This window comes from Myxocyprinus asiaticus, chromosome 30 (assembly GCF_019703515.2).
Source record: "Myxocyprinus asiaticus isolate MX2 ecotype Aquarium Trade chromosome 30, UBuf_Myxa_2, whole genome shotgun sequence".
NCBI lineage: Eukaryota > Metazoa > Chordata > Actinopteri > Cypriniformes > Catostomidae > Myxocyprinus > Myxocyprinus asiaticus.
Window position 1 is genome coordinate 4914634 of NC_059373.1, and position 14722 is coordinate 4929355.

General features: G+C 37.4%; 1 protein-coding gene across 2 annotated transcripts in view; it reads left to right on the top strand.

The window, feature by feature from the left end:
* LOC127420854 (trafficking protein particle complex subunit 9-like) overlaps window positions 1-14722 on the top strand; it is a 267206-nt gene that overhangs the window by 102716 nt on the left and 149768 nt on the right. For both annotated transcript variants that reach the window (XM_051663428.1, XM_051663429.1), the window contains one exon: window positions 12314-12466. In XM_051663428.1, coding sequence (XP_051519388.1) covers window positions 12314-12466 — 153 coding nt within the window. The remainder of the gene's footprint in view (window positions 1-12313; window positions 12467-14722) is intronic.

Genomic DNA, 14722 nt, shown 5'->3' on the forward strand with positions numbered 1-14722 from the left:
TTCACTGAAATTAACTGATTCATTGAAATGAACCAATTCACTAAAATCAGGCTTTTCTAGGCTTTCGTCTGGTTTTTTTTTTTTTTTTTTTTTTTACTGATTCATCTAAAATGAATCACGTTTTTGAACTGTTTGAACTACCCCATTCGCTGAAATAAGGCTTTTCGAGGCTTTCCAAGTCAGGCTTTTCCAGGATTTTGTTTCTTTTTCTAAACTGGTTGTTTTAATGTGAATCACTTTTTTGAACTGTACAAACTGATTTAAGGTTCACCGAGTGTTCCAAATCAGGCTTTATCGTGTATCATGAATCAGTTTTTTGAACCGTTCAAACCAGCTGATTCACTGAAATAAATTGATTCACTTAAATCAGGCTTTCCAACACACACCCAAAGGGGCACATTTTCTGATAGTGTGTTTGGTTATTGACTCAATTCAATAATTTAATTCACTCAGCTGTTTAAAAACAGCTCAGCTACTGTCACAATGCTGATGTAGTTAAATATTTAGCATCACAACTTCTTGTTAGTTGCTCTCCAATACTGTCCTACGCTTATCAAAAAAAATCATAATTTCCACCATCAGACTTTATCTTCCATAAGCTCAGCATGCTCTCTCTCCCTCTCTCTGTTATGTAATGTAGCTTGATTGAAGTTGATTCCACTCCAGTGGAGACGCAAGGACAAAGATATGCACTTAAGTTCTGCCATGCTACTGAAGCGCACTTTCCTTTTCATCCATCCCTTTGTGATGGGCGTAATGTCACACGTCAAAACCCATGCACGACCGTCTCAGGTGCGCTTCCGTACAGTTCATAACCTCTAACCTGCTGCGTCTGGTCATGAACAAGCATGTCTGCGGATCACCTGAAATGTATCTCTGTCTGTTACAGTGATGCTCATGCATACCACTGCTCTTCTGCAAGTGCTTCATTTTGCTTTGTTGGTTTCCTTTTCAGGGCTGTTCTGTTGTCCTGACCTGAGAATGACTCGGTATGTGCTCTGTAAAAGTCTCTAGAAGGCTGTTCGGAAGACGAGCTCTGGGATCATTCCATGCACTCTCCTACCATGTTCATGCTAAGATGTTCTCGTAATAACCCTGCTGAGAGATGCATAGCTGCCTTCAGGGGCAAAACCAGTATGCATCAATGGATGGTATAATTACGGCACCTAATTACCAGCAGTACAGTAATACACTGGAACAGAGTCCCTGTTAGGATAAAACACTCTCACTGTTATTGTTATTGTGGTCTAAGTGCTTTCAGCCGAGCGAACAGAAGCCATCAGAACCAGGAATTCATAAGAGTCAGAATACCGCTTTGAGATTGCTGTGATTTAAATGACATTTCTATCTAATGCGTGAGCTGTGAGGTGTGGAGAGCAGCATGGGCTGACAGTGAACTGTGGTGTGAAACGTGTATTTTTCAGTTTTCGGTCTCAGGAACATCAGTGAGGATAGAGCAGGTTATTTTTACTTCAGACAACTCAAGAAAGCATGTCTTCTGACGTCAATATCTGAAATGTCACCCCTGACATTTTTGATACTGCTTTATTTTTACAAACCCAAAAAATCTTGTTACTAAAGTTTCTGTTAATACTTTTATGACTATGACAATGGGTTTCGGAAAGCTTGAGAGCTGTGATGTGGATTTAGACTGCTATGAAATGGCATCTTGCAAGGCAGCATAGGAATATTGTTAAAGTTTACAATATATTATGTTCGAAATATTGTATTGCTGCAGACTGGTAGAGCATGGCATCTGCAACGGCAAGTTCTTTTTATTTATTTATTTATTTTTTTTACCCAATTTGGAATGCCCAATTCCCAATGCGCTTTTAAGTCCTCGTGGTCGCGTAGTGACTCGCCTCAATCCGGGTGGCGGAGGACTAATCTCAGTTGCCTCCACGTCTGAGACCGTCAATCTGTGCATCTTATCACATGGCTTGTTGAGAGTATTGCCATGGAGACATAGCGCTTGGAGGCTACACGCCATCCACCGCGGCATCCACACTCACCACGAGCCCCACCGAGAGCAAACCATATTATAGCGACCACGAGGAGGTTACCCCATGTGACTCTACCCTCCTACCGGGCCAATTTGGTTGCTTAGGAGACCTGGCTGGGATTCGAACTAGCGAACTCCAGGGGTGGTAGCCAGCGTCTTTACCACTGAGCTACCCAGGCCTCCTCTACAACGCCAAGGTCTTGAGTTCCAATGCCTGCGCTGATCAAATTTATTGCTTGAATGCACTATAAAGAATAGGTTAAAAGCATTTGACAAATGCATACATGTAAATGGAAAAATGTTCCAGGAAAGGAGATGAAAGCCAGAGGAATTGGAAAGGGAGGCAGGACACAATGACATTATCAGTTATCCAAAGACCATTATGACATCATCAGATGGCAGCTTTTGAATGCTAAATATTTCAGCTGCCTTCCAGTCATGTCTGAATGATCGTATTTACGAGATGAACTCGCATAAACTTCACCAAAATGTCATGATTACCAGACTCTGGACTTTCTGAGTTGGGAGCATGTTGATTAAAAATGAAAGGTCATAATTAATTTGTAATGGCGAACGTTAATTGTACAATTTAGATTGTATGCATTTTGTGTACTGATGATGACAAAGATTTGCAGTTAAGCTTGTCAGAAAATACTCATTTAGCCCATTTATAAGATGATAGGCTTGTGTGACAAAACTCATTTTCAATAATTCTTTGTGGCAGTAAGCGTCAATTGAGTAATCGTCTTCTGTGCTCCATTTACTCTTAATTTTGTTGCATGAGTGTGGAAAAAAAACCCATCCCTCCTGTATTAAGAAGTGAACATTTTAATTCCGATCACTTGAATCAAAATGTATTTCTGATTTTGTAAGTCTGAACTTCCAAGGAGGACTAGAAGGCAACATAAGGCCATATCCACAGTATTCCATTTTCATGTGAAAACTCATTTTTCAGTTTACAAACATCATCGTTTTCCAAAGTATACGGTATTGCGGAGCAATTACGAAATGCTCTGTTTTTGTTGGAGGAAAATGCCATTCCATTGTGGATGAAAGGTGTAAATGTACAAAGTCAGTGCTTTTTTAAACGAAAACGTAGTAGTGTGCACAAGGCCTAAGAATACGATAGGAAACGTTAGGAAATGATGATGTTTCTAATGTCGTCATTTTCCCAGGTATGCACTCTGTTCTATTTTCACTGTTCCAGTGTGGATGTGAGATGTAAGCATAGCAAGATCAATGCGTTTTAAAATGAAAATGTATAAAGCCATTTCTACAATAATCTGTTTGTTACGAGGAGGAGGGTGTGGCCGGGCCGTGATAATGCATAGCCGGCGCTGATTCAGCTGATCAGCGGGAGAGCGAGATAAAGGGGAGCTGGAGGCACCAGTTCGAGAGAGAGAGAGATGCACACGTCAGCTTGTTTATGTTTGTTTTATGTTGAGTTTCTTATTAAATTTTGTTTACTGTTCAGCTGGTTCCCGCATCCTCCTCCTCAGTGAAATCACTGAGTTTTAAAATGAAAAGGTATTAGTCGGCCACTTCCACTCTAGTCAGTTTTTGTTTAAAAACGTTTTCACTTTCATAATCGTTTTCCAAAAGATATGGTAGTATAGAGCTTTTTCAAAATGCTCCGTTTGCGATGTATGAAAACGCAGTTCCAACGCAAACTCATTCAGCCAAAGTCATCGTTTTCCAAAGTATGCAGTAATCTTTCAAAAGTTCTCAAAACTTTGTTTTCGGTAGAGGAAAATGGCATTTCGGTGTGGATGAGAGGTATAAACAAACGGAAATCAATGCATTTTAAAATTAAAACGTATTAGTAGGCCACGTCCACACTAATCCATCTTCGTTTAAAAACTGTTTTCATTTTATTAATTTTATCGTTTTCCAAAATATATGGTAGTGTAGGGTGTTTGTGAGGAAAACACTGTTCCAGTGTGAATTTAGATGGATAAACATAGCTAAGTTAATGCGTTTTCGATCTAGAAGTTCTAGAACATTTGTTGGAAGGCTTCTGGAATTCTTTTAAAATTTCCAAGGGGTGAAGAGAGGAGCCAATGATTCTGGATGGAGTGGATTTGTGTTTCTGATGTTTGTGGGTGGATGTAGGCAGTTTTGGAAAAAGGCCAGGGATGTATGTGGAAAGAGCAGATGGCACCACGTCTTAAGTAAAGCATGGAGACCCACAAGGATCAACAAAGGTCACTGTGAACTCCACACACACTGTGAGCCATTGAGTTTAGATTGGTGTATGCTGGCAACGGTACCTTTGAAACACACACAAGTACAAACACAGCGGTTGTTTTTGGCTTGTCTGCAGCATGGTCTCCTGTAGCCTGCACAAGCAAACAATGAATAAAAGATGAGTAGAGAGTGCTCTGATAAGACATCTGTGTATAAACACACGCACACTTTCGCATGGCGCAGTTACACCCTCAGCCAACAGGGGGCAGTGATGCCAATGGGACTGTTTGGAGTGAAACTGCTGTGTTTTGAAAAATCATCATTAAACCACAGTTAAACATTATGTAGCCTATGCAGTCTTTTCTCATGTTTTTCTTTAATGGAATAGTTCACCCAAAAATGAAAATTCTCTCATCATTTACTCACCCTCATTCCATCCAAGATATGCATGACTTTCTTCTGCTGAAAACAAACGAGGAATTTTTGAAGAATATCTATGCTCTGTAGAGCCTCACTATGCAAGTGAATGGGTGCCAATATTTTGAAGCTCCAAAAACCACATAAAGTCACCATAAAAGTAATCCATAAGACTCTAGTGGTTAAATCAGTGTCTTCTGAAGCAATATGATGTGGGTGAGAAACAGATCAATATACAAGTCTGTTTTAACCATTAATTCTCCTCCCTGCCCAGTAGGTGGTGATATGCATGAAGAATGTGAATCATCAAAAACAAAAGAAGAATGTGAAAGTGGAGATTTATGGTAAAAAAGGACTTGAATATTGATCTGTTTCTCACCCACATCTATCATATCGCTTCAGAAGATATGGATTTAACCACTGGAGTCTTATGGATTACAATTATGCTGTGTTTATGTGCATTGTGGAGCTTCAGTGTTTTGGCACCCATTCACTTGCATTATATGGACCTACAGAGCTGAAATATGTCTTCTAAATATTTTTGTTTGTGTTCAACAGAAGAAAGTAAGTCGTAGACATCTCAGATGGCATGAGGGTGAGTTAATGATTGGAGAATTAACATTTTTGGGTAAACTATCCCTTTAAAGAAACTTAGTCAACATGAAATCAAAATTGTCCATATTTACTTTCTTTATACTTGTTTATGGCCATATTTTTTTGCTCTCATGTTTTCCCCCTCCATTCCAACCACATGTATTCTAGAGACCACTTTTCACAATCCAATCGATCTTATCCTGATAAGATAAGTGTTTTTTTTTTTTTTTATACATTTCTCTCTCTCTCTCTCTCTCTCTCTCTCTCTCTCTCAGATTGCAGATCAGTTGTCATGCCTTTTTGGTGTTTGTGATTACGGTTTCTCTTTTGACTTTGAAATTTGCTGTATATGACATATGGTGCTTGATTAGTCATTGCAACAGTTCAAGGCCATGTGACTTAAAATAAAATAAAATAATTGTGGTGCTTTCTAAGGCAAGTATTACTTTTAATACAGTATTACTAATTCTTTTGCGCTAACCCCTAACCTGAAATAATAAATGTTGGTGCATAACACATCCAACACCGTTTGTGCTACAGGCATGATGATTCCTCAAATCATGTGGATTTTTAGAATTTGAGAGTAATTTATTGATGACAGAATTTTTGTTTTTGATTGAATTATCCCTTTAAAGACATCCACAAAGAAGCTGTACTGCAATTGGTATGCAGAGAGAGAGAGAGAGAGAGAGGTGTTTCTTTTGTTTGGCATATGCTGTTCTACCTGTAGTAAGACGTGATCTGAGCAATATTAAAGCATGCACTCTTCAACTATATTTAATGACAAAAATTACACAAGTCTGAGAGTAAAGAAGCATTTCAATAGTTTTTGATGTGTTCAAATGGGGGTTCAGTGGTGTTCAGAATTGTTCATTAGGGATGTGCGTTTCTATGTCTGTCTTTTCACCTTGAGGGATCTGTATTTCTGTCTGACTATCTATCGATTGTTTGATCATTTGTTTGTTGATTTCTATCATTCTATATGTTGTTCTGTCTGTTGGTCTGTCTGTCTGTCATTCTATCTGTTATTTGTTCGTTCGTCCATTGTCTATTCAGTCTATCGTTTGTTCGTTCTATCATTCGTTCATTCTATCGTTCATTATACCATTCTATTGTTCGGTCTTTTGTTCGTTCATTCATTGTATTGTTCTGTCTGTCTGACTATCTGTCTGTCTGTCTGTCATTCGTTTCTATCGTTCTATCCATTGTTTGTTTGAGCTATCATTCTATCTTTCTGTCTGTTGTTTGTTTGTTCATTCTATCATTCTATTGTTCTGTTTATTTGTTTGTTCATTCTGTTGTTCAGTCGGTCTGTCTATCGATCGTTTGTTCTGTCGTTCATTCATTCTATTGTTCTATTATTCTATTTTTCTTCCTGTTGTTTGTTCGTCCATTCGTTGTATCTGTATGTCTATCTGTGTCTGTCTGTCTGTTGTTCATTCTGTTGTTCTATCAAACTATCGTTCTCATTGTATCTATAGTTCTATCGGTCTGCCTGTCCTTCTATCTGTTGTTTTTTTTGGTTTTTTAATTGCTTGTTCGTTCTGTCGTTCTATCATTCTGTTTGTTGTTTGTTTGTTCATATATCTTTCTATCTACCTACCTACCTACCTAGTTCATTCGTTCGGTGTATCTGTTTCTCTGTTGTTCTCTGTATCTATCATTTGTTTTGTTGTGGTCTGAAGAAGCTTGCTGTGCTGTCAGTTTGTCATCTCTCTGACAGGCACCTGCTCTGTCCATTAGGATCCATCTGTCACAAAAGGGTTGTCATCTCGCCTGCCATCCCATACTCTCACTCTCTCCAGGGCTGAAACTCTGTGGCAAAATATACCTCAATGAACTATTCTTCAGGTCATATAGCCTACTGCTAAAGGTCTAAAAGGTGTCATATCATGAAAAAAAAAGTGATTATTTTTGTGAAGTTTTCCAAAGTTTAGAACCCACAAACTTGAAATGTCCCAATCTCTCTCCTTCTTCAGTGTAGTGTTTGTCACCTCTGTTTAACACGAGACAGCAAAAGTCCCAGCTGTCGGCAACTCTGTGTCTCTTAGCAACAGAGTTTCAAGCCCGACCGTGGATTATGGCCACTGCTCGGCTGTTTATAAACCACCTCACTCATCTGCATGCCTTTTTTAGCATTCACTCGCAGAGAATTATGAATTATTAAATATTTGCGTCCCCAACAAATAATTCTGCACAGCTTCACTCTGGCAGCTTTCTGCTTTTGGGTCTGAGATTTGTGCCATCAGGGTGTATGTTTGCATTATCTAAATTACCATAAAAGCTATTTTAACCCTTGTTCGTCCTTAGGGACATTTTTGTCTTTTTCATTTTTGTTTTTTCGATCATTTTGGCTGTGTTAATGCCAACGGCATAAATTTTGCCAAAGGTGTTTATTTTTGGGGGAATTTTGATATTTCAACCTCAGTTCCTATAATACATCTATAATACACTGTGTACACAATATAGTTACACTCAGGACCTTCAGGACAAAAATGTCCCCATTGAAACCCATTAAAATGGCAATATTTCATGAATTCTATGATATTATACTTTCATTCTGGAGCCCTGGCTTCAAAATGTAAATTTTTAATATTTTCCACCAAATGGCACCATTTTTCTCATGTTTAACCGATGGAGCAAATACAAGCTTTTTTCCTGTTTTCTGTTTGCTATATAATAGAGCACTGCAGGCCAATTTAATAAATGATGCAGCTAAAATTGCGTGGGTGTGTTGGTATGGTTGTCGGAATGTATTTTGTATGAGTGTATTGAGAAATTTGTGTGTATGTGTGTGTCTGTTATTAACTAAGACTACATCCACATTTATCGGTTTTTGTTTTGAAAACACCATTTACAGTTTCCTAACGTCAAAGTTTTCCGTATATGGTAATGGAGAGCATTTTCTAAACACTCAGTGGAGAAAAACGCCGTTCCAGTGTGGGTGAGAGGCGAAAACACATGCTAATTGTGGATGTTCCTTTTTGCATCGCGGTATATCTCAGAATGGAGACTTCCAGAGATTTAGGAGATTAAACTTGAGATCCCTAGTCTCCAAAAACAGATTGTACTGTGGCAGTCATGTGTTTGGGGTTGAATGTAGTCTGCTTGCCTGATCCTTTTAGGATGGCAGCCAGAAAGAGCCCCTCTAGGATGATGGCTCGCAGGCCCCCAAGCGTGTTGTTGTGGAACAGGGTTTAACATCTGTCTTGGCTGTTTATTTTTACCCATGTTGTTCTGTGGAGAGCATCAGAGGTCTGGAGAAACAGCTGCAATAGTTAACCGCTAGAGCAAGTGCACACACTGACAATTAAAATGATAAAACTGTCTGCATAGCAATATGGATTCAGTCCAGTTTAATACCTAAACAGCTTTTTGCACTTGTTATGAAGTGCAAGGTCAAGAGAATAGTTTTTTTTTTGGCCGCTCACAGGACAAGAAGCGCCACGGAGGGCAATGCACAGGTATCACACAAAACGTTTAATTCTGTATGCACGAGCTAAGGTTTAAAATCAATTTCTTTTCAAATTCAAGATTCAGAGTTTTAACTTAACATTCTTTCAAATAAATGTTAATATATCTGATGGAATAATAAATTATCATTAAATAACCAATATAAATTATCACGTTGGAAAATCTTGTAATATTTTACAAGTCTCTATTTAGTTAGCTAATGTTAGCTAGCCAGCTAGCCTGACTGAAAACGTTAACCAGTAGACAATTCGATATGTTTGTGTCTAACTAAAAGCCACTTTTGGGTTGAATTTCTCAATACGGGACGTTTTGCCATTTGACAAGCGTCTAGCCGTGCATCTGGGGTGGGGGCCCTGCAAAATTCTGGCCACTAAAATATGGGACATCCCAGCTAATACAGTGGACTACATTTGTAGAAAACAATGGCTTCGAATTTTATGACGCTGTATGTAATTCGCCTGCAGCATCTGTTGTGCGAACCCATTCTAGATATCGCATCCATGGACCAGTCACAGTCTGATTCTCAAATCGAATTGGCCAGCCAACCCGCAATTTTCAGAAGTCAGCGTGGGCTTGTTCTATCTGTTTGCAAAATTGTATTTGCAAGTTTCCAGGCTGCTACAATGAGCTCTTCCAGTGACAAATTACTTGGTAAGTACTTGTTCTCAAAGTAATATCTGATATCAGATTCACTTACCTTTGCACATCACAAAAAAATGAGGCGGTTGGTCACTTAACTTGTCAATCAGACACTCTCTTCCTGTCTACAACAGTCTGGTTCTGGAAGTAAAAATCCAATTTGTTTTTTCCATAGGCAAATTTTATTTTAAACGATAACTTCAAAAACCTTTCAAAGACAGACCTACTGTGAGCTCCGAGGTTGTTAATCGATCATATATGCTTCTGTTCACGTTATTTCAACGTACAGTAAAAACCGTGTTCAATAGCAGAAATTCTAATGAAGAACTTCACCTGCAAGAATCCTGACGAGAATGGCCACTGTGAATGATGCATTTGAGTTGGTCTCTTTACACCCTCAAACTACTACTCAGACATCCTTACCCTTAACCAACACCTAAACCTAACTGATAGTGTCCTAAAAGGAAATGTGATATGAAAAGCACATATTCTGAAGCAACCATGTCATTCTGTATTGCTTCTATGACATTTTTTGCAAACTACAGTACCTGCATATATTGTATCTTCACATTTTGCAAAAAAAAAAAAAAAAATAAAAAAAAATAAAAATATATATATATATAGTTTCTATGCTTTTGATCAACAACTTTAAATTACTTCTTTGCTTCACATCAAAGTTTGTATTTTGTAACTTTGTGATTCACCTCAGAGCTGGGTTGTTTGGTTCATGGCTTTGAACTCTTTTTACAGTATGGTGGTTTTTATGAAATCCCTACAGAAAAATGAATGGGCAAAATACATCCAGAACCAAGATGGCTGAAAAAGTGGGTGGGCACTATCAAATAAGCTTCAAAGTGAACCAGACAAAGTGACTATCCTTTCTTTACAGATGTGCATAGTTGTCTCTCATATCACAATAAAATGATCTCACACTCACCAATATTTAATGTCCATTTATTTATTTATTAAAACTGATACAAGGGTTATTAACCCTGTCAATGTTCATTTTGAAATGATAATCTTCTGATTGTACAATATCCCTCATATATGGCAGGTTTATTATCACTTATAGGTGTTTGTTTGTCCAGTACAGGTTGAGTGTACCTTTCAGTCTAGTTCTGTCAAAATAAGAGGCTTGTTTAGATTCGCCCACTCTGACCTGCTCAAACCCTTTGTCAGGCTTCAGACAGTCGGATGGCAGGTGCTAATATGAGTCATCAAGTGGGTTATGAGTGTTTTTCAGATGAATATCTAATGGTGTTCATTGTACTGTAGAATCTTATTCATGCATTTCAGCGTTTCATGTGCAAATAAAGAATCAAAGCTCTTGTTCATACGGATTGTGTGTGTACTGCAGGACCTTTGACTGTGAATGTGCTAAACTGTGCAGGGCAGACAGCTCATTAAAACAATACAAAGGTGTACAATTTGACTTTGTGATTTGGCCTCTCTCTATTTTTCATCCTGAGTGAGGTTTGGGGGCTTTTAGCATCTGAATAAAACAGGCATTTGTTATGAATTATAGGTGTGAAGTTTTAGGTGTCTGACTGTGTGCATGTCAAGGAGTGCAGAGACAAACAGATGTAGAGAGTATATTAGTGGGTTTGATTTTCTGCTTTCATACCAAGATGAAAGTTTATCATTTGGTGGTTTCATAGTAACTGTAGAATCAAATCTTAAGAGTACTTTGACTACCATATTGGCATGTTATTAAAATGTAATATTTACTTTACCATTAATTTATGTACATTAGAGCTGGGAAATGTAACTGATTTTTATGGCATGCATGCATATACATGTATCAAAGATTAATACCTGTAAAAATGTGTCTAATTAACTATCCGAAAAAAAAAAAACATTTACACATTTAAATAATTAAAATAAATTATAACTAACCATTTTTTTTTACAAGTTCTTTGACACAAAATATAAAGTAAATATATTTATGATGTTTTTTTTTATGTTTGTTGTAATGTGTCGTGCCACAGAAAACTATTAAAATTAGTTACAATATTTTAATCGATTCACATCCCTATCATACAATACATGCATACATACATATATAATAGTGTTGAATTACTATAACAATTACTATAATATACTATATGCTATTATTTAAAGAAAATGGATTAAAGATGTAATGCTCATTTTTTGTGTTGGGAACTTTTTTATTTTTTTATTCATTTCATATATACACTGCATATGTAAATAGTAAAGTAAATATTTATATAGAATAAATGTGTATGTATTATTTATTTTACTCATTACTATTAATGTGTGGCTGATAAGACGAATGATGGATTAATGATGTAATGTTTGATTTTTGTGTTAGATCTATTTTTTTAAATTATTTTTTTTATGCATAAGACCTAATTTATGATTTATAAATAAATCATAATTATAAATAAATAAATAAATATTATTATTATTACTATTATTATTATACAGTTAGATAATATATATGTTACTTTACTATATAAAATTAATAGTAAATAGTTATATATAATGTTTAGTTTATGTTTTAGTTATTTATTTTTTAGTTGTTATTTTTACTCATTACTGTCAATGTGTGGCTGTTGAGATAATTGAGATCATTTTTGTGTCTGGATCTATTTTTTTAATTTATTGCATTATTCCTAAGTTATGTAATGACTAAATAAATCAATTGTTTAAATAAATAAATAATTACATAACATTATTATTGCTAATATTGTGATAATACTATTATATAGTATATATTAGTATATGTTACTTTACTATAGAACATTTATTTTGAATAGTTATGTTTAGTTTTTATTTATTTATTATTTGTACTCATTACAGACATCAATGTGTGGCTATTGAGATAATGCTATTTTTCATGATTTATTGCATGAGACCAAATTTTTGTAAATGCAAATAATAATTATTATTATTATAATTACTATTATTATATACATAGTAAGAAATGTAATTTCTCATTGAAAACAAGCTGTAAACAAATCTCTTTCTGTATTCCAGAGAAGTTGTTTGGTGAATTCTTGAGCTGGGACCTGCAAGACGCTCTGTCTCGCCTGCCATTGAAATCCGGTCAATCTGTGTCCATCCCTGTCAAGATACGGGCCAAACTGGACTTCTCTGGTCAGGAGAACCTGTTACACGACCTTAATGATGGTAAACAAGCATCCACACAAAACCAGCACATGCACAATGTCACGCAAAAACATCATCATTTGGGTCAGTTCTGGTTCGTTCCGTTCAATTTGTGCTCAGTTTCGGAGAGTACATCATGAAGCCATTGTGTTATAATCAAGAATGGCTCAACTGTGCTCTGATAGATAGAAAGGCAGTATTCACTTTGCACGGTTATCGGCAGATGCAAGGGAAGTGATTTGAAATGGTGTCTGAGCGTTAATAGCACACAGACAGATCTCATTTTACATTCAACAGAGAATGTCTGTCTTTTACTGTCTCTCTCCTGTATTACTTTCTCTCTGATCGCTGCCATCTCCTCTGCCCTCTCTGTTTCCTCTCTGGATTTATATCTATTTCCTCCTCACATCTCATTCCTTTCCCCTTCTTATATAGATCTTTTCCCTAGTTCTATTACTCTTACACCTACTTTCTTCCTCTGTCACCTCTTGGTTAATAAACCTCTCATGGTCACTGTTGAGAAACTGTCATGAGAGAGAGAGAGAAAAAAAGGGTATTAAGGTCTCTTTAATTAATCATCAAAATGTTAATAATCAAACTGTAATCATAATAATGATAATTGTGTTTTATATAGCACCTTCTCAGTCGAGTAGCAAGCAAATAATAATAAATAAAAAAAAAGCAGATCAATTAAGAGTCAGAGTGACATAGGGCAAAGAGATATGTTTTGAAGTGGGTTTTGAAATCATGTATGGTGCTTAGGTCATGAAGGGATTGAGGGACAGCGTCTCATAATGTTGGATGCTAAAAGCCCTGCCACCCAGTGATGTTAGCTTGTAACATGGGATAAGTAGTATACCGGAGTCAGAAGACCTGAGTGAGCGAGATGGTGTGTTGGGACGAATAAGATCTGTGATGTATGGAGGGGAAAGACCATGGAGATCTTTAAATGTAGTGAGAAATATTTTATACTGAATGCGGTAAGAGACAGGTAGCCAGTGCAGTGTACGTAAAATGGGGGTGATGTGAGATGATTTCATGGAATTAGTGAGAACCCAAGCAGCAGAATTCTGAATGTATTGCAGTTTATTGATTGTTTTAATGGGGAGACCAGAAAAGAGGGCGTTAAAGTAGTCGAATCGTGAAGTGATGAAAGCATGGACAAGAGTCTCTGCATCTTTTATACTGAGAATGGGGCATAGTCTGGCAATATTACGGAGGTGAAAGAAAGCAGCTTTTGTGAGAGAAGAGATGTGAGGGAGGAAGGAGAGTGAAGAATCAAAAATAATGCATAGGTTTCTGACTGTAGAGGAGGGTCTGACCAGGACACCATCAATATCAACAGACAGATCAGAGTGGCGAGATGTAAGATTTGTGGAACCAACTAAAAGTACATCATTTTTATCAGTGTTAATTTTGAGAAAATGATTGGTCATCCAGGTTTTGATGTCATTGATACATGAAGATAAGGAGCTTGTGGGTAAGGGGGCAGTGGGTTTTGAACTGATATAAAGCTGTGTGTCATCAGCATAACAGTGAAAGTTGAGTCTTTGCCGGCAGATGATGTGACCCAAGAGAAGGATATAAGTGATGAAGAGTAGTGAACCAAGAACAGAACCCTGAGTCCTTGAGAAACAGGAGCTGTAGTAGATTTTGACTGACGAATAGAGATGTAGTGTTTTTTGTATTTTTTTTATTTTGATCCCCTTTTCTCGCAATTTGGAATGCCCAATTCCCACTACCGTGGTGGCACGGTTACTCTCCTCAATCCGGGTGGCAGAGGACAAGTCTCAGTTGCCTCCACTTCTGAGACCGCCAATCCTTCTTATCACGTGGCTCGTTGTGCATGACACAGCAGAGACTCCGCATGTGGAGGCTCATGCTACTCTCCACGAACCATGCACCACTTACCATGCACCCCATTAAGAGCGAGAACCACTAATCGCAACCACGAGGAGGTTACCCCATGTGACTTTACCCTCCCTAGCAACCGGGCCAATTTGGTTGCTTAGGAGACCTGACTGGAGTCACTCGGCACACCCTGGATTCGAACTCATGACTCCAGGGGTGGTAGTCAGCGTCAATACTCACTAAGCTACCCAGGCCCCCGTAGAGATGCAGTGTTAATGGTCAGAGAGATAAGAATTGAACCAGGATATTACAGTACCAGATATGCCAATAGCAGAGAGGCGAGAAATGAGTATGCTGTGTGAGATATTGTCAAATGCAGAACTGAGATCTAAGAGAACAAGAATAGTGAGAGCACCAGAGTCTGTG